This window comes from Carassius gibelio, chromosome A2, assembly GCF_023724105.1.
Source record: "Carassius gibelio isolate Cgi1373 ecotype wild population from Czech Republic chromosome A2, carGib1.2-hapl.c, whole genome shotgun sequence".
Lineage (NCBI taxonomy): Eukaryota > Metazoa > Chordata > Actinopteri > Cypriniformes > Cyprinidae > Carassius > Carassius gibelio.
Window position 1 is genome coordinate 25,494,461 of NC_068372.1, and position 22,036 is coordinate 25,516,496.

A 22,036-nucleotide genomic window follows, 5' to 3' on the forward strand; every position below is an offset into this window, starting at 1 on the left:
CGATTTATTTTTCTAACGCTCTCTTATTTCACTCTTAAGTGGAGATTGCTAAATATTTTCTCTCCATTCATATGGATACATTTTCTTTTTCAAACGAAAAATAAATAAATAAATAAATATTACATTTGCAAGTCTTTGAAGAACTTGTCCTAATCTAGTGTTTTGCTGAATTTTTAAATCCAAAACCTCATTAACTGGATGCCGTCACTTAACAGTGCTGAACATGTACTCTGTCTGCTAAGGTTTAAGTATTAAAAGCTTTAGTTTTTTAAGCTTTAAATTAAATGCTAAACATCTTCCTGGACACCCACTGTTGTGTAGAAATTATAAAATATTAGCACACTTTCAGTACATTTGTTTGATATTAAATAAGCAATTTAGAAATGACCTGGTGCTTCATTTCATTTTATTTTATGGGGCATCATAAAAGGAAACAAAGGAAGAAAATCCTACAAATACGTTCATCAACTTTGTGGAAAATGTGACATTTACACACACAATGCAGAGTTGGCACAAATAAAAACAAAAACAAAAAAATGGCTTGACTAATTTTGGTTCCAAAATGCAATTTCAACACCAGTACAACAACATGAATCCATGCTCTTCATCACAGGTTTATGAATTACCGTGAAGCTGTTGGAAAAGCTTCAGATTTAAGAAAAACCAAAGCAATGGGTACACATGTATGCCTAACTGACTTTCTGTGGTAGAGTTAAAAAATAACTTGAAATTATAAAACGAATACTGTGAAGTTCAGCTTTATATATAAGGGTTTAACCTCCTTCGTGGCACTGAGATTAATTCTAAAATACATTGTGTTAAACTACAGTGTGTATCACACACGCAATAAATAAAGCAATACAAAAATAAGACATATATAAAAGGTTCTACAAATGAAACATTTGTCAGTGACAATAATACTGATGGTATTACACAATATACACATGCATAAACACAAAAAGAATAAACATTTCGAAATACATTGAAATTAATAATACTGTAAGGTCTGCTCAGACACAATCAACTAAAACATTTTGAATCCTATGCGCCTCTTCCAAAGTGCTGCTTTCATCGTGCACTTCACAGTCTTATTACATACGTATTTGCCTTCTGCATGACTTTGGGATGCTAGGTTTAGTTTCATCTATAGGGCTGTGCACGTTGGAAAACTTCATAACAGAGAACACTTGCTGATGAATACGAGTTGGAGGTCTTGCGCTCTCCTATACAAGCTATACAATCCTGTGGTTCATACATTTCAAGTACATTTCTTTCATCATCATGCATCAAATAATCCTTAACCTGCTTCTTATTGGTTTTTATTCATCACTTGGTTAGACTATTTGTTTTTGATTATTATATGATTCCAAACAGAATACTGTAAGAAGAGTGAAGCATAAAAAGCTTGGATTTCTGAATAAAATGGACTGAATTTAAATCCTCACTTGATTTAAGCAACACTATGTAAATTTTGGCGCTCTAGAGGTTAATAAACAGAACTGCACTCATCCCGCTGGAGAACATTCTAACCGGAGCTACTTCTCCAAGTCTATGGCGATTCATGCAGGAATACAACAAAAAGGTGGTAGATGAATTTGTGATGTACTTGCTCATTATGTACATTTAGCAAATTTTGAACACAGAAAAAATTACATAGTGTTGCTTAATCTTTTAAACTTGATTTGGTTTAGTTTAGAGGTGCTACTTATATAGTATTATCTTTTTCTTTTAGCAAGGTTAAATAGGCAATTCTTCACCACAGTGGGCTTGGAGAGAGAAAACCAGCATGAGCTATAACAGCTTGACAGTGTGCCATTTGATTTCAGCTGAGGGCAGTGTTAGAAACTAAAATATTTTTGTCAAATGTTGCGCTGTGTCCTTGACCAGTGTGGACATTTTTATGCATCTTTAAATTCTTGGTCAGCTGACTAAAATCTAGACTGTGGAGTACTATGTTAATGTTTGTAAATGGCACTTACAGCTTGGCGGTCTTTTATAAGGCTGTGGGTGTGCAGTTCCTTAGAGCATCTCCTATGAACACAGACTGACACATTACAACATAAAGCCACACAAAGATCAATGAAAGAACAGGTGAAACTGCCTTTTGACGCTTTTTTTCCCGACTTTTTTTTTTAGTATGCTGGCATGATCGTGAAAAGTATGATTTTAAAACATTACAGTTACTGACAAATATTTTGGAGTGCTTATTATAATAGAATTTGAGACTGATTTGAATTATCATTCAGTTTAGTAGTTCATTACAAGTCACCAGTTTAAATTCTATCAAAGCGATTCAATTTTTAAATGATAAGCATTCCTATGAATATTACCATAATTAACTCATTTTTCTTCTTTTTATAAATGAGCTCTTAATAGTGAAGTGCAATTTAATTTCCTTCATAAGGCAGATAAACAATCAGATGGGGAAATGAGGCAATGCTACCAAAATCTTGCCTGATTAACAAGAAAAAATACTGAATGGTATCTTAAACTTGAGGCATTAAGTATCTGTGGTTAATCTCACAAAGAAATGTCCAGGTCATATTTCAGCCTAAAAAAAAATCAAGTTGAAAAATATTTTATTTTGCATTAAGAAAATAGTCTACTTTAAGGATTGAGCGTTTTCACAATTAAGTTGATTTAATACTGTATCACAGTAATAAAAACCATTCTATTTGGACAATATATATATATACACATTTTAAATAAGCATCAATAAAACATTTTATGGCATAAATTAAAATAAATGCATATTTGCAGGTGTTCTTAAATGCTACAATAAAAATGTTCGTTAAAAAATATCTGTGATGGTTTTAAAAATAGGATTCATTGTCTTCATGCAAAATAAGAATTTTCTTCTTTTTTTTCTCAAGTGAAATATGACCCTTCTTGACAGTTTTCATGAGAATCACCCCCGTAAGTAAACCAGTTATACCTGCAGTGCAGAATTTAGTTTTGTTTCTCAAAACTTTAAAATACTGATTTTCGTAAACTTCATTGGCAAATATAAAGGTATAGAAATCTGACTGTACAGAACAACAAAAACACGTGAACACTGATAATTTGACATACCCATAATTCAGCGGCTCGGTAACAGAACAAAGCCAAACAACTGAAACTTTGAAGTCCTGCGAAGTCTAGTTGAGTTGGAGTTTCGGTTTCTCTCTCTTTTTTTTTTTTTTTCTTTCTTTTTTTTAAAACAAGGAAATATTGTTTTGTAAATGAGGCACACCTGGGTTTTATACACAGTAAAGAGCTGAGACACAGTTTTCATAGCAACTGACGACTGTAAGATTATGATGAAGAGCTCGTCACCTCTTTCATTAGTCGCACATGAGTGCGTTCACCCTTCAGTCCTCGGTTGCCATCTCTGTGTTATCTTCATTATTCGTGAGAACTGCTTCCTCTTCCTTTGACTCCTCCATCTCCATAGCATCTTCCGTTTCAACGGTTTCTTCCTCCAAAGTGTCAGTATCTCCGAGATCCACCTCCATCACCATTCCTCCTTCCTCTGTCTCTTGCTCCTCACGTCCTCGGTCCTGCTCTTCCTCTCCACAGCTCTCCTCCTCATCCTCATATTCCTCTCCCACTCGCACCACTCTGATATCGCTCATGTCCAGAGCGGTCAAATCCTCTTCCTCCTCTGCATCGCTCTCTCTCTCGTCCGAGTCGAGCTGAGAGGGAGGAGTGGAGGTGCTGACCTGCTCCGGCAGCTCATGAGTGTCTCTCTTGCAGTAGGAGTATCTGTGGTTCATGTGCTGAGAATAAGAGCCCGAGTGAGAGAAGCGCTTCCCGCACTTGTCACACTGGTAGGGCTTCTCTCCGGAGTGTAGTCGCGAGTGCTCGATCAGGTGGTGCTTGTGTTTGAAAGCTTTATTACAGATGGCACACTCGTGAGGCCGCTTACCTGGAATGATGATGCAATACGACGAGGTTAGGACAAAGGAAGTACATGTTAACATGATCTATCATCATATTGTTCATTTAAAAATCTTTCAAAAATGTCTTTATGTAAATTCTATGTTTTACATATTCACAGACTCTTGGTTGAAAATCCTGGTGTTAAATAAAGAATCATGTAACTTAGCTGCATCTGCAAACAAATGTTATTTGTAACCAGGATGTGGCAATGCTGGACCATGTTTCGGTTTTTCTTTCTGCCTTTGCAAACAGGTATTGCTTGATACTAGGCTTACAACCAGAACTCTCTCTTCCCCTAACCCAGATGCTACATAAATGTTGAAAATGTTTTATTGAGATTCCCTAAAAGAATTGTTGATTATGGAGAGCTTTGTAGGGAGCTGGTTAATTATTGTGTTTGAACAGAGGGAGGCAAGATTTTGTCCTTTTCCTTAATGAAGAGCTAATTGTTAGTGAGTTTGGTTTTATTATTAGTTTTCATTTACTATTATAATAATAATTTCTTATTTTATTTTTTATAATGTTTAATTTTTTCATTTTAAGGTCGCTCTCTTAATGATTTAAATCACTGCCCATGTAACTTTATTTTGCTTTCAGCATTGTCTTTGCAAGCACCAACAGTCAAGGTTCATTAAAGTACTAGTCTATTTTGGTTTATAATCTTATCTAAACATGAACGCATTTTTAAGTGTCCAATTACTATAAATCACGTGTCATTCATGAACGGTTTTCCGTACCTGTGTGTTCATACTTGTGTCGCAGCAGTGAGCTGCTCTTCTGGAAGACTTTGTCACACAGATCGCAGGCGTACTGGCCACCGACGGTCTTCCTCTTCTTCTTCATTAGAGGTGAGTCTTCATCATTCTGGTCTTCTGACATGCAGTCCGAAGCAGTGTCCACCACCTTCTGATCAAGAGAAAGATGGAGCGAATGAGTCAGGTATGTCCAGACCTTAATGTTTGCATGTATTTGTTGTGCTTACCGTACAGCTGTTTAGGATTACGGTCCCCTTTGTGTCTGTCAGGGAGTTGTCAGGTGTTTTGACGCTGGGGTTGGTGGTGTAGGTGTAGGTGAGCTGAGGGATGAGGATGGTTCGTTTGTTACCGGATATTGCCGTGCCAATGCACGAAACACCGCCGGGCTCTGCTATGGCAACCAGTGTTGGCAATGGGGTTGTCATAATTTTTAGTGGACCCGTGCCGGCCTGCGTCACATAGATGGTGTTGCCTGGCAGCGGTTGCTTCTTGAGGCAGGTGAGGTTAAGCGGTTCCTTTTGGGTGGAGACCGGCAGCTTAGTTGTGGTGCTGGCTTGAGCGGAGCTGGACTTTGGAAGCGAGAGATCCAGCGGTTCACACTGCAGCTCCTCCTCCATGTCTTCGGTCTTTACAATGACGAGGTCATCGGGGGAGACACTGGCTGGAGGGGAGGCGGGTGAAGCGGCGCTTCCATTTTGGGAGTCCAACGAAGTGCCATCAAGGGGTTGAGTGGGAGTGCAAGTGTCTTGAGTAGGGCTCATTCCTTCAGGCACAGCAGATGGTGTAGTTTTCTTTGTTGAAGATGAAAGACATTATTCATATATTTAGGAAAAACTCATTTTCCAAGGCAACATTAATGACAACCTTATGTCTTAGGCTTGACAAGATTATTAAATAATTGCTCGATTGTGATTATTTCACTTAATAATCTGTGATTTAAGGTGCACTTTATAAAAAAAATTTTTGTAATCCAATTGCATTTTGCCATCCAAACGTTTTTAGAAGTTTGCTGCTTAATATTTTTGTGGAGACCTGAAAAACAGCATTTATTGAAATATAACATTTATAACAACAATCTGTCTTTGCTAAATAACAATATTAAGAAAAAAAAGTTTTGAAGTTTATGTGTGTCTGTATGATTTGTATTTATAGTTAGACCAGACAAATTTCATAATTGTTACAGCCCTATTTTACAATTACGTAAAATGTGTTTTACTTACCTCTTGGTTGTTTTCTTTCAGGTTGCCTGCAGCCTGGAGCAGTATCCTCTTGGAGCGCATCTTCTGGTACCACTTGATGACCGCCTCTAGAGGTAACCGGACTGTCTTGGCCACCTGAGACAGCTGCTCCTCGCTAGGCTCTGGGTTCTGACTGTAGGCCTTCAGAAGAGGAAGGAGGCGTTCTGCCGCTCCACTCTTATCCTTATCCAGTAGAGAGGAGAGAGATATAGTTGTGGGCGACCCTTTGGCATCACTGTCTTCACAGTCCGAAGGCTTACGCTTGCCCAGGGAGCTGTCGCAAAGCAGACACGTTGCGTAATTGTGGAAGTTATCTCCACAGGTGACTCCACAGTGAACTGTTCCAGAGTGTACGACCGGCTCAGTTGTCACTGTTGTTTGCTTCCCTCCTTCTTGATTTTCATCTGTCTGCATCTCTTTGTCATCCTCACTCTGCATTTCGGGCTCGATCTTAGACGGAGAGGCCGGTTCGGTTTTGATTTTGATTTCTGGTGGTGCTGTCAGGTTTTGTTTTTCACATTTATCCTCCAGCGAACCTGTATTTTCAGTCGTCTCCTCCTCTTCCGCTGGAGGAGTGTTTGTAGTCTTCTCCGGGGATGATTTAGTCTCAGTGCTCTGCGTGTTGGAATTGGTGACAGGTATCTGTCGAACCACGAGGCTCTGCGTCCCATCTGCCCTTCTCACCAGCAGTAAAGTTTGCTGGGTGAGCTTTGGTTGTGCCGCCCGAGCTTGAACCAGCCTGGCAGCCTGTGCAGGCGTTATCTTGATGATAGACGCCGGTTTGCTGAGGTTTCCAGCTTGGACTGGTTTAATGATGTTTACCTGTGTAGGTTTCGGGGGACATGATGTTTGGGTTTCAGTTGAGTTGGACTGCACAGACTGAAACTGCACCACGTTTGGCTGTATGATGTCGGACACTGTAGATTTTGCCTGCACCGTACTGGTTTGTGTTGCTGTGGGCTGTGTTGTGTTCACTTTTACTGCCTTGAGTTGTGAATCCAGCTGGGGGTTGTAGTTGATGATAATTTTGGCATTTCCGTCTTGTCCCACAACCGGCAGAGAGATGGCAGAGATCACCTGCGGCTGCGCCTGCTGTGGCTGCAACACGACAGCTTGCGCCTGACCTACGATTTTAGCGTTTGCTCCGTTTGCATTGGTGCTAGTCAACACCTGCCTGATAACATTCCCTTCCATTGCTGCATTAAGCGCATTTTGTAAGTCGCTTAGGTTGATGCTGATTGGCTGGACAAGCCCAACAGTGGGCAGGACCAGTGTCTGGACAACGCCTTGTGGAGCCACGACTCCATTGGTAGTGGCGGCGGCTATCATGGGTGTTGCTGGCGCAGGTTTGGGTTGCTGCTCGACAGGCTCCTGTTTGATCTGTTTCAGGGGGAGCTGCTCTTGTAGAGGCTTGTTGGTAATGTCCGTCTTCTCCCTTAGAAGGATGTGTGTGGGGCGAGAAACAGTAAGAGCCGTTTTCACTCCAGGTGTGCGAGGAAGGCCGTTGACTGCAGGTGTCACACTCGCACACTTCTTACTGCTGATGTGAGAGCTGTAGGACCCCGAGTGTGAGAAACGCTTCTGACAGTTAGAGCACTCATATGGCTTCTCACCTGGATAAACACAGTGATAAAGAAACTTATTAATTAGAAAATGTAGTTTCAGATATTGGTGACAAAAAAAAAGGTTTTAAAGGGAAATTAACACTTTTATTCAGCATTAATTGCTTGAACACTAAATGGTTCAAAGTAGCTTTGATGAACTTTAGACTTCTTTTAAAAGTATTTAAAAAAAATCTTACAGGCCCCCAATATATATTATATATAATATATATATTATAAAGTGCTCAGTTCTTACAAATAAATGAATAAGGAAAGTTCAAATAGAATTTTTTATTTATAAAAGGAGATGTTTATACTGTTCATAATTGAATAAGAAATCATTCTAATTATAATAAAATATTTTTACACATTTTTTTTTTTTTTTTTTAGAAAAATAGCATGAACATGTCTGCAACTGCACAAAGCTCATCAGTATTTAATGAGGTAAGTATTGTTTTGTTCATGATTGGTGGTCTGTTGCATAATTATGGTTTATTTTATAAAATTGACAAAAAGCAGGGTTAACCCTTCTGTGAAACAGGCTTTCATAGCCTTGGGTTACAAATGGTGTTAAACATGAACACTAACCTAAAGTTAAAAGTGGCCTTAAAGGTATAGTTCAAAAAGTTGTTCTTAATCTGTATCAGGTTTTCTTCTGTTGAACACAAAAGAAGATATTTTGATAAATGTAGTTAAGCAAACAGTTGCTGGTCCCCACTGCCATCCATAATATGAAAAAAAAAAAAAAGATTATATATATATATATATATATATATATATAATTTAAAATATTTGGTTACCCACATTCTTCAAATGATATATATATATATATATATATATATATATATATATATATATATATATATATATATATATATATATATATATATATAATTTAAAATATTTGGTTACCCACATTCTTCAAATGATCTTTTGTGTTAAGAAAAAAAAAAGAAAGAAAACCATACAGGTTTGCAACAGCTTGAGGTTTGAGTAAATAATGATAGAATTTTCATTTTTGGGTGAACTAACCCTTTAACCTGAGTTAACAAAGACATAAACTAGAGTTACATCCATTGCCAAAATAATTTGTGTACTTGACCGACCGCTGTGTATGCGTAGGTGCTCCTTTAGGTGATGTTTGTATTTGAAGGCCTTGGAGCATTCTGTACACTTGAACTTTCTGTTTCCGCCTGACTGAGTAATAGTCCGCTGAGAAGAGAGAGAGACAGGAAAAGGCAGTTGTTTGAAAGTGTTTGAGTCAACATGTGACTGTGAACAAAAGCTCTCGGTGATTTCCTCCACAGAGGTGTGAACATGGCGAAGGTGTGAGAGCAGCGCTGTACCTGCTCCCGGACGTGTCTGTGTGCGGTCATGTGACGGACGAGCTGCGTGCGGTAGGTGAAGGTGTAGCTACAGAGGGAGCAGCAGTAGTTGTCTTCACTCTTCTCATGGCGTAGTTTAATGTGCTCCTTGAGCGATGTGTGACGCTTGTAACCGCGGGAACAGTGCGGACAGGTGTGCAGCTGCGGGAATGCATCAGGAGTACCTGACAGACATATGCACAATTAAATACTCTGTAGATTAGACAAGAGAAAGACAAAAAAACTAACTTGGTGGCTACCGTTCTCATCGTGGACCCCTCGCTCTGGCGTTCTCTGATGCTCCTCTGGGACGTCTGAGTAAGCGTGCTCCGTTTCCGTCTGCTTTTCCTCACAGTCCACTTCATCATCAGCACCCTCTTCCTCATCAGTGACACACTCCTCTTTCAAACACACACAGGCAAATTAGATCAACTAAAACGCATACAAATTTCATTTTCTCAGCTTCTGCTCCAGCATGAAATACAGCTGTTGGACAAAATAATGTGAACACCTGGGAAATCTTTCTTTATTAAGGTGTTTTGCCTTTAATAGAGCTTCCAACTGTCTTAGAATAGATTCATACAATGTTTGAATAGCCTACAGTGAAAAGTCATGCATCAGAACATCTGTTAAATTGCTTCTGAGCAATCTGCTTCTTACTCTTTTTTTCCAAGTTTGTCCACAGGAGGAGTAAACATATGTATAATATAATATTCAAGTCAGGTATTTATCGGGTTATTTGTCTGATCAGGGAAGAAGCTGATGTTCATCTTGGTGCTCCAGCTCTTCAGGGTTTATGATCATGACACCTTCGCATTTTACCATTGGTGTCTGGTAAAGTTTTTCCAATTACAGCTGTTTCCTGTGGTTGCATTTATATTAGCTTTTTTGGTTGAAACCTACATGTACTAATATACAAAAACAACCTGACTGCAACCGGGTTTAGTAACCACACTTTGGGTTTAATCGAAATTTAATATGCACACAAACACAGATTTTTTGGGTTGGATGTAATGTAGGAGTTTTATAAAATTACAGTTGTAATTATATTTGACTGGGAAGTGGGGCAGTATGGCCCACGTCTATGTGCTACGGAGGCCCGTAAGGACCAGGTGACGCATTACGAATGAATAATGACCTGAGAGAGAGGAATGAGCTCACACACACCTGATCCAGCCATGCTAACCCAGCACACCCTCACTGACATGTCAGTCCAGCTACTTGTCCCTTTACTACAGTAATTTCAAACTCTTTCCATGACAAGTAGGCCAAAGTGCCCAAAGAAGCCAAGCCTTCCCCAGTTCTCAGCAAGAGTTTGAAACTGAAAACTTGTGTTACATCCAAAGCTCCCTGTTGTTTTCTGTTCTGTATCTGAATACCCAGGCGGAATATAGTTCATGACTTTTAAAATCTGAACAGATTTTAAAGCACAAGGCATCATACACATGTCGATTTTGTAAATAATTACAGAGAAAAACTGGGCATCATACACCAAATGACAGAGAATCAAACACTACCAGACTTTTAAGTTGTTCTGGATCCAACAAACTTGAGCAGGAGCATGCGCTGAAAACAAAATGTGTTCTAAAATCAGCTCAAAACATCAAACACATCTGATATCTTCTGACTGGATGAAAACGAAGTCTGAAGATGAAAAATTTCCATGCCCATAATGCATTACACTATTTTCTGTGAAATCTGTCAACTTGAAATACTTCAAATTTGCAGGCTATCTCAACCAAAATCCATAAGATCTGTATGAGTGTTTTGCACCAGCAATGTAATCTGATTATGCAAAAAAAAAAAAAAAAAATGTTCCTCTTTTAGGTTTTTGTTCCTTGAAATGACCTGCACAGTCATTTCACAAACCTGTGCATGCCAGAACTGAAAATTATGATTTTCTGCTCATACAGATTTTTTGCCATAGAGATAAAAAAATAATTTATAAACCTTTGGTGTTCTTACAGCTGATTCAGATCACTGCTGAATATCTGGCCCATCCTGTGGATGGCTGAAATCACAGATATCTAGATATTTAGATATCTAGCAAGTGTGTCGTAATCAGAGATGTTTTTAACCCCTGATAGAAATACAATTAAAATGCATCTAATTGAATCTCGGTCATTGTTCCAGACACTTTGAGACGAGCTGAATCAGTATGCTGGATCTTATCAGGACTGATGCTTCCTAGGCTGCTTGAACTTTCATGGTCAACATAATGGTCATGTTATGCAATTTCATAGATTTATAAAGTACTTAATTCACAAAAACATTGTCCATACAAGACATATTACAGCTAAATTTCTGCAGGAGCATGCACCTCATTGGGAACTGAAAAAAAAAAAACCTTTGTGTTCTAAAATCAGCTCAAAATAAACACGATTGATATCTTCTGACTGGATGAAAACAAATCTGAAGCTGAAAAATCTTCATGCCCATCATACACTATGCATTTTTCTGTGAAATCTGTCAACTTGGAATCCTTTAAATCTGCAGACCATCTCTGATTCTAGACAACTAATGTTGACCCCCCCCCCCCACTTTTTAAACTGCTAAAAGGTTAAGAAAATGAGTTACAAATAAATGAATCCATAAGAGTTCTCTGAGTGTTTTGCACTAAACTGACCTTTGACCCTTATTTCTTCTATTAAAGTATCTGGCCCCAGGCTGCCATCTGTTGAAAGAAAAAAAAAAACTAATTACTTCAGTGTTTTGATGAAATCACTTGGCTTTATGACACTAAGTTTTGTTTTAAATGTTGCTCTAACTGTTGTTTTATTATTGTTTATGGGGATAAGAAACCCCCCCCCCCCCCAAAAAAAAATTCTGAAGAACATAGTAGAAAATGTAAAAACCTTTCAATTGTTTAATACAGGTAACCAGTTAACATTATAATTTTGTTCTGATCATGAAACCAAAGAATTGTTTTTACAATAAACTTTCAGAAACACCACTTCCTCAATCCCGCACCCTTATGAGGGGAAAAGTTCACCTATCCAATAACAAGTGCGGCGACTCTACTAGATTCTGCAGCACAAAAGCCATGCTATGGTAAGATGTGTTATACGTCAAGCATTAGTCACTCTTATTCTTGCAACTTTGTCTATTGCACAGATGTTTACATGGTTTATTTCAAAGCTCTGAACTACCCAACATAAATAAATTAAATGCATCAAGTTAATCATCTCTTACTGTTCTACTCACCGTCCTGTGTGCATGTTTCAGAGAGCTGCTGTGCTGCTTCGAACTGGAATACTGAGGACTTTAGGTCGGGATCGTCAGCAATGCTGTCCTCCTCTGCAATGTGCAGTTTGTCTTCATCATCTGAATCTGAAGTTGCCTCTGGCACACTGCTAAAACTCCTCACTTCATGACAGAGAGAGAGAGAGAAGGAGCGGTTTAGTTTAGGATCACAGGTGTTCACAGAGATGCATATTCTTTTTGCACTAATGGCCATGTTTAATTCTGTTAAAACTAGGGATGGGCATGATTAATCGACGATCGATAATTGATCGTTAAGAATTTCTTCGATCACGTTAATTTGTTATCGATTAATCTAATGCATTTTTTTTAATCTAACGCAGGCTGCGTTGCGTAGTGTGAGTCTTGAATTAATTAAATGAATTTCACTGTGTGGCAGCAATTAAATATTTTACCACCAGGGTGCAATATTTGACACCCTACGCGGTTATCTGTGATCTTCCGTTTTGATTTCAAAAGAATAATCATGAAGAGGTCACGGCGAAGTGTGGCGTGGGACCATTTTGATTTAAAAAACGAAACAGTTCACTGCAAACATTGCGATGCCGTGTATAAGTACAACACGGCCACGACTCAAATGATGTACCACTTAAACAAAGTGCATCCGTCACTTGTTAATGTCGGTGGCGGTGCATCCTGCTCTCAGTCTCAACCTAGCATCAAGTCGGCGTTAGCACGGACTCGGAGCTGTGATGCACAACGAGCAGAGAAAATTACCCAAGGGATCTGCAAGTTCATTGAGATGGATATTCTGCCCTTAAGTATTGTTGAGGGCAATGGTTTTCAAGAACTGATACATTTATTGGAACCAGCATATCAAATTCCATCACGACGTACCATCACCAGATTGGTAGAAACTCACTATGAAGAACGAAAGCAGCAGCTGTTAAAAGAACTGAGCAAAGCTGAGAGAGTTGCTCTAACTACAGACTGCTGGACCGCTTTAACAGCTGAGAGCTACATCACCATAACCTGCCACTATATCAGTGATGACTGGCAAATGAACTCAGCGGTCCTGCTCACAGAAAGCCTGCCAGGACGGCATACAGCTGACCACCTCGCTGAGAAAATTAATGGAGCTGTAGAGCAGTGGGGACTTCAAGGCCGAGTTATTGCGTGCGTTCATGACAACGCGGCCAATATTGTAGCTGCCAACAGTCCCACCAGAGTGCCCTGGATTTCCGTTGCCTGCTTTGCACACACCCTCCAGTTGGCCATAAATGACGGATTTGCACTGTATCTTTATCGGGTAATATCAGCGGCTAGTAAACTCGTTAGCCACTTTAATCACAGCACTACAGCAACCAAAGCACTGCAAAAGAAACAGGAGCAAATGGGCCTCGCAACTCACCGGCTTACCCAGTCGTGTAAAACACGGTGGAACTCCGTGTGCGAGATGTTTGATCGGCTGGTGGAGCAGCGGTGGGCTGTTGTTGCTGTGCTGTCGGACCGAACCGTGACCAAGCTTCAAGATGCCAGGATCCTGGAGTTGAAGGATGAGTACTGGCAGCTGATGGAGGACACACAGCCCGTGCTGTCAGCACTTAAATGTGCCACCACGGTTATGTCTGCAGAGAAAGACGTCTCCATCTCGAACACTTATCCCATCACCTTCGGCCTCATCAATATCCACCTCATGCGTAGTGAAGGAGACTGGCCCAGACTCATCGAATTCAAGACCAAAGTGCGTTCATCTCTCATCCAACGAATGAATGTAAGCTAAACTGTTTGTCTTAGTTTACATATACATAAGTACATGGATACTTTCCTGTTATCTGCATGTTACCTTTTTATATTTAAGCAGTAAGCCCCTCAAATAATAAAACAGTTACTCCATAAAAATATTCATTTTAATATTTATTTTAATTCATAAAATAAACAATAAAAAAATACAACGTTGATTCCCCATCATATATTTATACAGATTGAGTCTGGTGAGTGTCATTCGCCCCCATGATCTCATCAATGCTGGACCCTCGTCACAAACACCTGGGCTTTCTTACACCAACACAGAGACTGGCTGCTAATGTGAAACTGGTTGAACTGGGAGAGGCGGTGGGAACCGATAGGGCAGCTATCCAACAGGCTGGGGGAGACGAGGCTGCGTTCTCTGACATGGACGAGGGGAGCGCAAACACTGAAGTCGCGACCTCCCAGTCATCTGCTATGGCACAACTCCTTGGGGATCACTATACCACTCAATGCGAGGCTGGCATCGAAGCAGAACTTCAGAATTTTCTGAGGGAGACTCCCCCACCCCTGAATTGCACACCTACAGACTGGTGGAAAGTGAACGGAATAAGGTTCCCCGGGCTGGCCAAGTTAGCGCGGAGGTACCTGTGCATCCCGGCAACGTCAGTTCCCTCAGAGCGGGTGTTTTCGGCGGCTGGACTGACGGTCACCAGGTTGCGGTCGCGTCTGACCCCAGATCATGTCAACATGCTTCTATTTCTAAACAAAAATCAGTAGACTCGTGCAGAAGTTGTATGCTAGTTACTAAAGTTAGTTATTTTTCACGAGGTTTAAATAGCATAATTTGTTAAGTTAGCCTTATTGTTAGGAAGGCTAAAATCTTTTTTTTCTGGCTTGGAAAGTTTTGAGTTACATTTTGACAAAACCTGTCAGATCTAAGTATTATGTTTTTTTTTAAGTTATTGTTTAACATGATACTTTGATTATTATTATTTTGGAACGAATGAGGTCTCTGTTTAAGAATGCCGGCTCGCAGCTGCAGGATCCGCTGCTTTATAGCACCGCATATGCACGCGCATATATGTTCGGTTTGCCGGAACGTAACTGTCTGCCACAAGTTGATCTTGTAATAAAGGTCTCACCGTGGAAAAACACGCTGTGTTTTTGTATTCATTGCATTTTTGAATTATAAAAATTTAATAATTAATTATATTAGCTATAAAAATATTAATGATTAATCGATAGTCGATCGTTAATTCTCCCGACGATCGACTACGAAAATTTAATCGAATGCCCATCCCTAGTTAAAACACATGTGCATGTGTTTGCAAACAGGACACTTGTTTGTTCTGTTAAAGCGGTGACGTGTCTGTAATCAGTAACAGCTGATACAGAGGGTTCCAACATGTAAACACACACACACTCGCATGCAGAAATATATGAGCACATGTACAATAGAAGGTAGAATCTGTGCCCTGAAGACAGGAAGTGAAGTGCAGCTAATTTTAGATCAGTTTCCTGCAGCCCAGAAAAGCTTTTTACCAGCTGTATGACATCATCAGAAACACAATAGAGAACAAAGGGACGATTTGAAAAGTGTTTTTAATAGTACTGTCACATCGATTTTGACATATGGATTCTTTGGCTAAATCTGAGAGCACTAGTAAGCCTATGAGGTACTGGAAAACTCATCTCTGATGTGAGTGTGTGTGTGTGTGTGTGTATGCACACATGTCAGGAGGATACAAAGAATACTTCCAGATGTCCATGTCAAATTTGTGTGTGTGTGTTTTTTTTACACCGCTTTAAACATGTTTGGTTTCAATGGAGCTCATCCAGTTTCTTCTGCTGGCAGAGTTAGATTTTATCAACAGGAAGTGATGTAAAAGTGATCCAATTATGCAAAAAACAGTTCCTGTTTAAGGTTTCTGTTCTTTGAAATGACCAGAAATTAACTTTTTTGTTTGTTGTTGTTGTTATTTCACATACCTGTGCATGTCCGAACTGAAAATTATGGTTTTCTGCCTTACTGACAAAGAAAAAATAAAATAATAATTAAAAAATCTTTGGTGTTCTTACAGCTGATTCAGATCACTGCTGAATGTCTGGCCCATCCTGTGGATGGCTGAAATCACAGGGTTTAGATATCTAGCAAGTGTGTCGTAATCAGAGATGTTTTTACCCCTGATAGAAATACATTTAAAATGCATCTAATTGAATCTCAGTCATTGTTCCAGACACTTTGAGAGGAGCTGATGTCTCTGAATCAGTATGCTGGATCTTATCAGGACTGCCTGAACTTTCATGGTCAACATAAGTAAAATTTCATAGTTTCATAAAGTACTTAATTTACAAAAACATTGTCCATACAATCTAAATTTCTGTTCTATTCTTCACACAAATCTACTGTATCAGAAGCACTAAAATACTACTTTTTGTTTCTCTTTTGGAAACTGACAGCCTCTGGAGGCCTTATACTGTCATTGTATGATTGTATGGAAACTAGCAGCATGAACATTCTTCAGAACATCTTCTTTTGCATTCCACAGAAAGAAAGTTTGAAACGACATGAGGGTGAGTAAATGATGACAGTTTTTAATTTCTGGTGCACGCTTAATGACACACACTTCTTTATGCCCTCTTTATGGGTGAGTTTACACTGCTGGCAGGTAGAGCTGTTCAAGTGTGACCTCATAATCAACACATTCAGGTCACCATGGTAACCTCCATTTCGTGTGACATTTCCTGGGATGAGGTGATTTGGCTTGTTATAGAGTGCACCTGCCACCATATGCACACACACACACGCACACATAGAAACTCTGACTTTGTTCAAGCAAGTACAGATTAAAATAGGAACACCTAATATTCCGAAGGATCAGCAACTGAAAACACAAATAAACAATTGAGTGTGTTGCACAGAAGAGCATGGACCTTCGAGAATTTGTTTACTTTTTTTTTTTTTTAAAGCATTGTCATCACAGTAATAAATTATATTTTTAGATTTTTCACCAACATGTTTCTGCTTTGTTCATTCACACAAACAGAAGTCCCTCCCAACCCTCCCCCACCCTAAAAACAGAAAGAGAAAAACCCTCCCCTTTACCCTGAGAAACTTTCCCCCTGCCGTACAAAGAGGCGGCGAACCACCAGGAGAGATTAGCATGCAAAAAGAGATGCTCAGCAGTCACAAGCCCCCCCACAAACACCAAGTGAAATCTGAAAAGATCTTTAATGCCCTCACATATCCCTTTTCCATCAACAGGGAAGTGTGAGAAGAGCTCAGTGCTACAGGTGTTTGTATTTGTCCCTCGCATACATGCATTCTCACCATACATTAACAACACACATTAACACATGCATTACAGTATTCTTCACTGTTATAATGTAAATCGACATTAAGGCCTTTTTTTAAATAATGTTTTGAAAATTGAATTCACCTCGCCTCTTATATTGGATATTCTTCTTTATCAGAAATATAATAATAATAATAATATTAACAAGACATTGATTTTACCCTAAAACTGTTAAACTGAAAATTGTGTGTTGTTAATGCTAAAATATTTAACGAGATCTGTATGAAATGCAAACAATAAATGTTTCACTCTTCATAGGCGTAATGGTTTACTCTACATCAACCCTACATCTAAACCTCACAGAAAACTTGCATTTTTAGATTAAAAAAAACAACAAAACATTTTAGTTATTTTTGTTAGCCTTTTGAATTACAGGGACACAGGTAGTGTCCTCATAAACCACCTTCATACCTATGTCATATCCATGGCATTATACAAATGTGTTTCCTCGTGAACCACGTAAACATGTACGCACTAGCAGAAATAAATAGGAGAATTGAAAGCAGGCGGTGAATTCTTAAAACAAGAGAACCATCCTGACCAGACAGAAATGCTAAATGTTAACATGTGTGGCTTTAAAGGTCAAAGGTTGACTGAGGGTCAGGAAGATTGAGTGGGGGAGGGGGGAACAAAGTGACCCGTTTTAAAACATAACAAAAACCCAAGGCAACTACTATATGTCTTTCATTGTTTTGTCTTTCTGTATCTCACTCGAGATGTGCATGTAAGTATAAAATGCAAAATATGTATTCTTGTAATCCCATGTGCTTCCTACCATCATTCACTCACACCTGCAGGACTGATACACATCAAACACAGAGAAACACGCATGACAGCTGATGCTACAGTACTTATGGTGGCATGTCTTTTACAGACGTGAGTAACTGAACCAATGAAAACGAGTCTCGAATAGACCCCGTGACCTCATTTCCGTGCTGTAACGCCTTAAAGATCTCAAGGTCTAGTGGACATGTCAAGCGCGAGAAGCAGCTGCGCGAGGAATGAAAATAATAGTCTCAGCAGCATCAGTGCTCCTCCTAGCGATTACGTCACATCAGCCGTAGCTCAGACAATACATCCGCCTCCGCCAAAAAAATAAAAAAATAATAAATAAATAAATAACCCGTTCGCGTTGTATTCTTATAACATTTAATAAGCATATTCTATCACAAGAAACATCCGAAACAGACCTCAACATAGACAAAACAATGGGAATTCGCCAACGACGGACACAATGAATCAGCGCCTCTCTAGACCTGAATACTAACTGTTACATTTGTTTCCTTACAAAGTATGTGTGCTGTAAAACAGAATTCTTCATAAAACAGTTTAAATCGCGTTTATATATATGTTAAAATACCATAAATACTCAAAAAATACCAGTGAAAGCACCTATGTAGGTGTTTCGTCACCTATCCTACCTGGCTCGTCTCCGACTCACGCGAGCAGCAGCCCCGCCCTCACTGCAGCAAATAACGGTCCACATCGCCATTACACAAATACCTTACGGAAAAATCGACCTGTTTTACTTCTGACCAGTAAAACGACGGAAAGCACCACTAACAACCACCTTATGCGCTTAAATCTTTCGTTCCGAGCCACTTCAGGGCTGCTGAAACCGGACTTCTGCGCGAAACATAAAAATATACCACAGCAACCTGTTTTCTAGCAAAGAGCGTACAACGAAATATCACTCAATAGTGGATGAAAGCCAAGTAAAAGGTCATTGGTCATCGGTCATCGGTGTGAGCGATGCGGACGACATGCACGACTGCAATCAAACACCATCTTCTCTCTCTAACGTTACCTGCACAAGTTGCCATTTGCCGTGGCGTGTGCTGGGCGCCTCTCTCGCGCTTCGCTCGGGCAGATCGCGTTTCACACACCGATTCCCCTCCACCGCCTGTGCAATCACGGCTCCGGACACGCGAGGAGTGCGATGAACGGTAAAAGAGGACATTGGCTCGCTCCGTTGTCTCCTCACCGTTCAGGTAAACACGTTGACGGCTCCTGGGCGTATTACGTCGCGAGCGGATCCGCGCTCGTTGTCACACGCACGCACAGGAAAAGGTAGCTCGGTGCTCATAACTGCACGGCGGACAATATTAACGTTACAGGATTACCGGAAAGGTTATTTAAAGAGAAAGCGACCTAAACCTAGAAGTCGGCATCTATTCAGTGTTGGGCGTGGATGTTTAGATAAGACGTGGACGACAGCAATATGAACATTGAAATTGCTTTAATAAATCTTATGTAAGATAGCACATTAATTTGTTGGCAATTTTCTGCAGAATGCAACACTTTTTGCTCTTATGAAGAATTGGCAAAAGCTATATTTAATTAGAAAAAAATTCTTATAATATGGCAAGGTGTTTTTTGGTATTAAATTAAATAAAAATATCTTGTAAAATCTAGAAATAACATTCAGCTAAATATTGCTCGCTTTTAAGAGAAAGGGCTGGACGTTCTTAAAGAGACAGTTTACCCAAAAATGCATATTCTCCAATTATATTAGGGACTGTCACCATTCACTTATATAACCATTTTCTTTTGCAATGAGAGTGAATGGTGACTGAAACTGCCATTCTGCTGAACATTTCCTAGACAAGCATGTTTAAAAACAACATGTTAAATGATAACAGAATTTTTGTAATCAACTGTCCTTTTAAATGTTTAATTAGATTTGAGAGCAATCGGCGTTATGGCACCAGCAACTGTCAAGATTCCCACTCGAGTCGTCATTTAAATGCAATAAATGTTTATGCTTTAGCATTGTATCAGTACTGTAGTTTTGAATGAGTGCGGTACTGTTTGATTCACTCAAGTTTTTGATCAGGACGAACTCTGAATCGAAATAGTTTACCGCACACGCAGCGGGTGCACGAGACGCGCGTCCTTCCGTATAACGGTCCGGGCAGACTCAGGTATAACGGTGCAGCACACTGGGACAGCCCAGCCCGCACCCATACTCGTGACTTCATAAGTAGTCATTAAACTAGTCCAAAGATAGAAAAAAACAACTGGAGACCATTTAAAACAACTTTTCTCCCTATCAATCTTATGTGTAAGATCTGATTTCAGCCGGTGGGACTCACCGTTGTTGCGTCGTGGCTGTGTCTGTTTTCTGCGCTGGCACCTGGGGCCATCCGCCATGATTCCTGCACTGTGTCTGAACGCTGCGTCGCGGATCGAGCCCCCTCTCCCCCTCCGGTTACCCCCTCCCCATAACAGGCCCCTCTCCGCACCTGGTTTACGACATTCTGCTTTACGACATAACCTTTTTGATGCCGTGAGAACACCAAGAGAACACCTCTGACGCCCCACCCTCTATAAGAAGCTATCCACTTCTTTCAAAACTGGGGCAACATTCTACATGTGTGATAAGCGTTTATTACATTAAGGAACAAGCAGACAAAAGACTTTGGCCAAAAAGTTTAAGAGACACATTTACGGGGAATATGTTTATTGTTACATCGGCAGCGCCCCCGACAGGCTGGGAAGTCTGATGACGTAGTTTGTTTAACTCTTTAAATGCAGGTTAAATATAAGCGCCAGTGCAAGTCGTGCACATTAGCAACGCATGCGATGTTTTATTGGTTTGATCAGAGTTAAATATGTAAAAAATAAATAAATAAATAAATAATTATATATATATATATATATATATATATATATATATATATATATATATATATATATATATATATATATATATTAAAATCTTGTTAAAAATATGTGGAATCATTTGAGTGGCAGCAAAATATTGAAATTATAAAGCAATATTAATAGATTAGGATAATAGTTAGGGATATTTAGCCTACATATCATAAATTGTATTAATTGATATAAAAAAATATGATTATCAGTATGGTTTCAAATAAACGTTTTCATCTTATCTGTTGATTATATCATCATATCTGTTATTATGGTATTTTAACACCAAAACCCACAACGAAACTTTATTCATGAATTGTAGAGTAAAAATACTGGCTCGTTCAAAGCCTAGTTTATTCAGAAAGTGGACTGTGCTGTCCTCTGCTGGACGAAATAATCTAGTGAAAGTCGTGACATTTGCCAAGTATGGTAATCCATACTCGGAATTTGTGCTCTGCATTTAACCCATCCAAGTGCACACATCACACAGCAGTGAGATGTCTGGTTTTAGTCGAAGAAAACGTATACAGTATTTTAGTCTGGTTTTAGTCAATGAAAACATAACATTTTAGCAATAAGATTATTATTAGTTAACCGTAAAGCAGTATTCATTTTGGCAGCAATTTTTAATTTAGTCTTAGCCTTACTCAAATGTACATTTCTGTTATCATATTTAGACAAACTTGTTCCGTTTTTGTTTATTCAATGAACTGTATGAGCATTTTTTTTTTCTGAAAAATATTTTCTTTCTGTATATATTATGAAAACAGATAAAACAAACGAGAAACATCAGTGTAAATAAGTTAAATTCCTAGTAATTCCACTAATTACAAAAATTACAATAGTCAATTTCTCTATTAAAACAGGCGTTTGAGTAGCTAAGGGCATTTATTCAGCGATCCAAATCACAAATAACATGTCGAGATCTCAGAACAGAACACAGACCGATCTGAAAGACCGAAGGACGCTTTCATTTAGACCGCTAAATTCCAGCTTGTATGTTTTTCAGTTCATCTGCGGTGCATGTGGAGTGAGCGCGTGCGCATGGTTGCCAGATTGCTTAAAATAAGCAAAAGCCACCTGGCAGAAAATGTAACAGCGAAGCTCTGATTCGGAAATTAGAACTGTTCTGACAACCGTACTCGTGTCTTCCCGGACGGGATCGGGTTCAGCTTTCAAATAGCGTTTGTTATG

At 39.3% G+C, this 22,036-nt stretch overlaps 1 protein-coding gene across 5 annotated transcripts; it reads right to left on the reverse strand.

Annotated features, from left to right (window-relative positions):
• Positions 1 to 389: 389 nt before the first annotated feature.
• LOC127934659 (zinc finger E-box-binding homeobox 1) lies at positions 390 to 20,443 on the reverse strand. 5 transcript variants are annotated; one of them, XM_052532191.1, is made up of 11 exons: positions 20,284 to 20,443; positions 12,084 to 12,245; positions 11,506 to 11,553; positions 9,140 to 9,280; positions 8,862 to 9,064; positions 8,622 to 8,727; positions 5,897 to 7,527; positions 4,904 to 5,467; positions 4,659 to 4,827; positions 3,316 to 3,907; positions 390 to 3,187 (listed from the first exon to the last, which is right to left on the reverse strand). In XM_052532191.1, exons 1-10 carry the CDS (start codon positions 20,339 to 20,341, stop codon positions 3,351 to 3,353), a joined length of 3,639 nt encoding a protein of 1,212 aa, XP_052388151.1. In that variant the 5' UTR covers positions 20,342 to 20,443; the 3' UTR covers positions 390 to 3,187; positions 3,316 to 3,350. The 5 variants fall into 5 exon arrangements, with proteins under 5 accessions (XP_052388151.1, XP_052388160.1, XP_052388144.1 ...); XM_052532200.1 differs by having other exon boundaries at positions 390 to 3,907; positions 4,659 to 4,824; XM_052532184.1 differs by having other exon boundaries at positions 390 to 3,907.
• Between the last annotated feature and the right edge of the window lie 1,593 nt (positions 20,444 to 22,036).

Excerpts from the sequence above, each read along its gene's own strand:
- LOC127934659 (XM_052532191.1), bottom strand. The coding sequence starts at position 20,341 with ATGGCGGATGGCCCCAGGTGCCAGCGCAGAAAACAGACACAGCCACGA. Across the intron at positions 5,468-5,896 it reads TGAAAGAAAACAACCAAGAG|AAAACTACACCATCTGCTGT; the intron begins GTAAGTAAAACA and ends TCTTCAACAAAG. Across the intron at positions 3,908-4,658 it reads ACACAAGTATGAACACACAG|GTAAGCGGCCTCACGAGTGT; the intron begins GTACGGAAAACC and ends TCATCATTCCAG.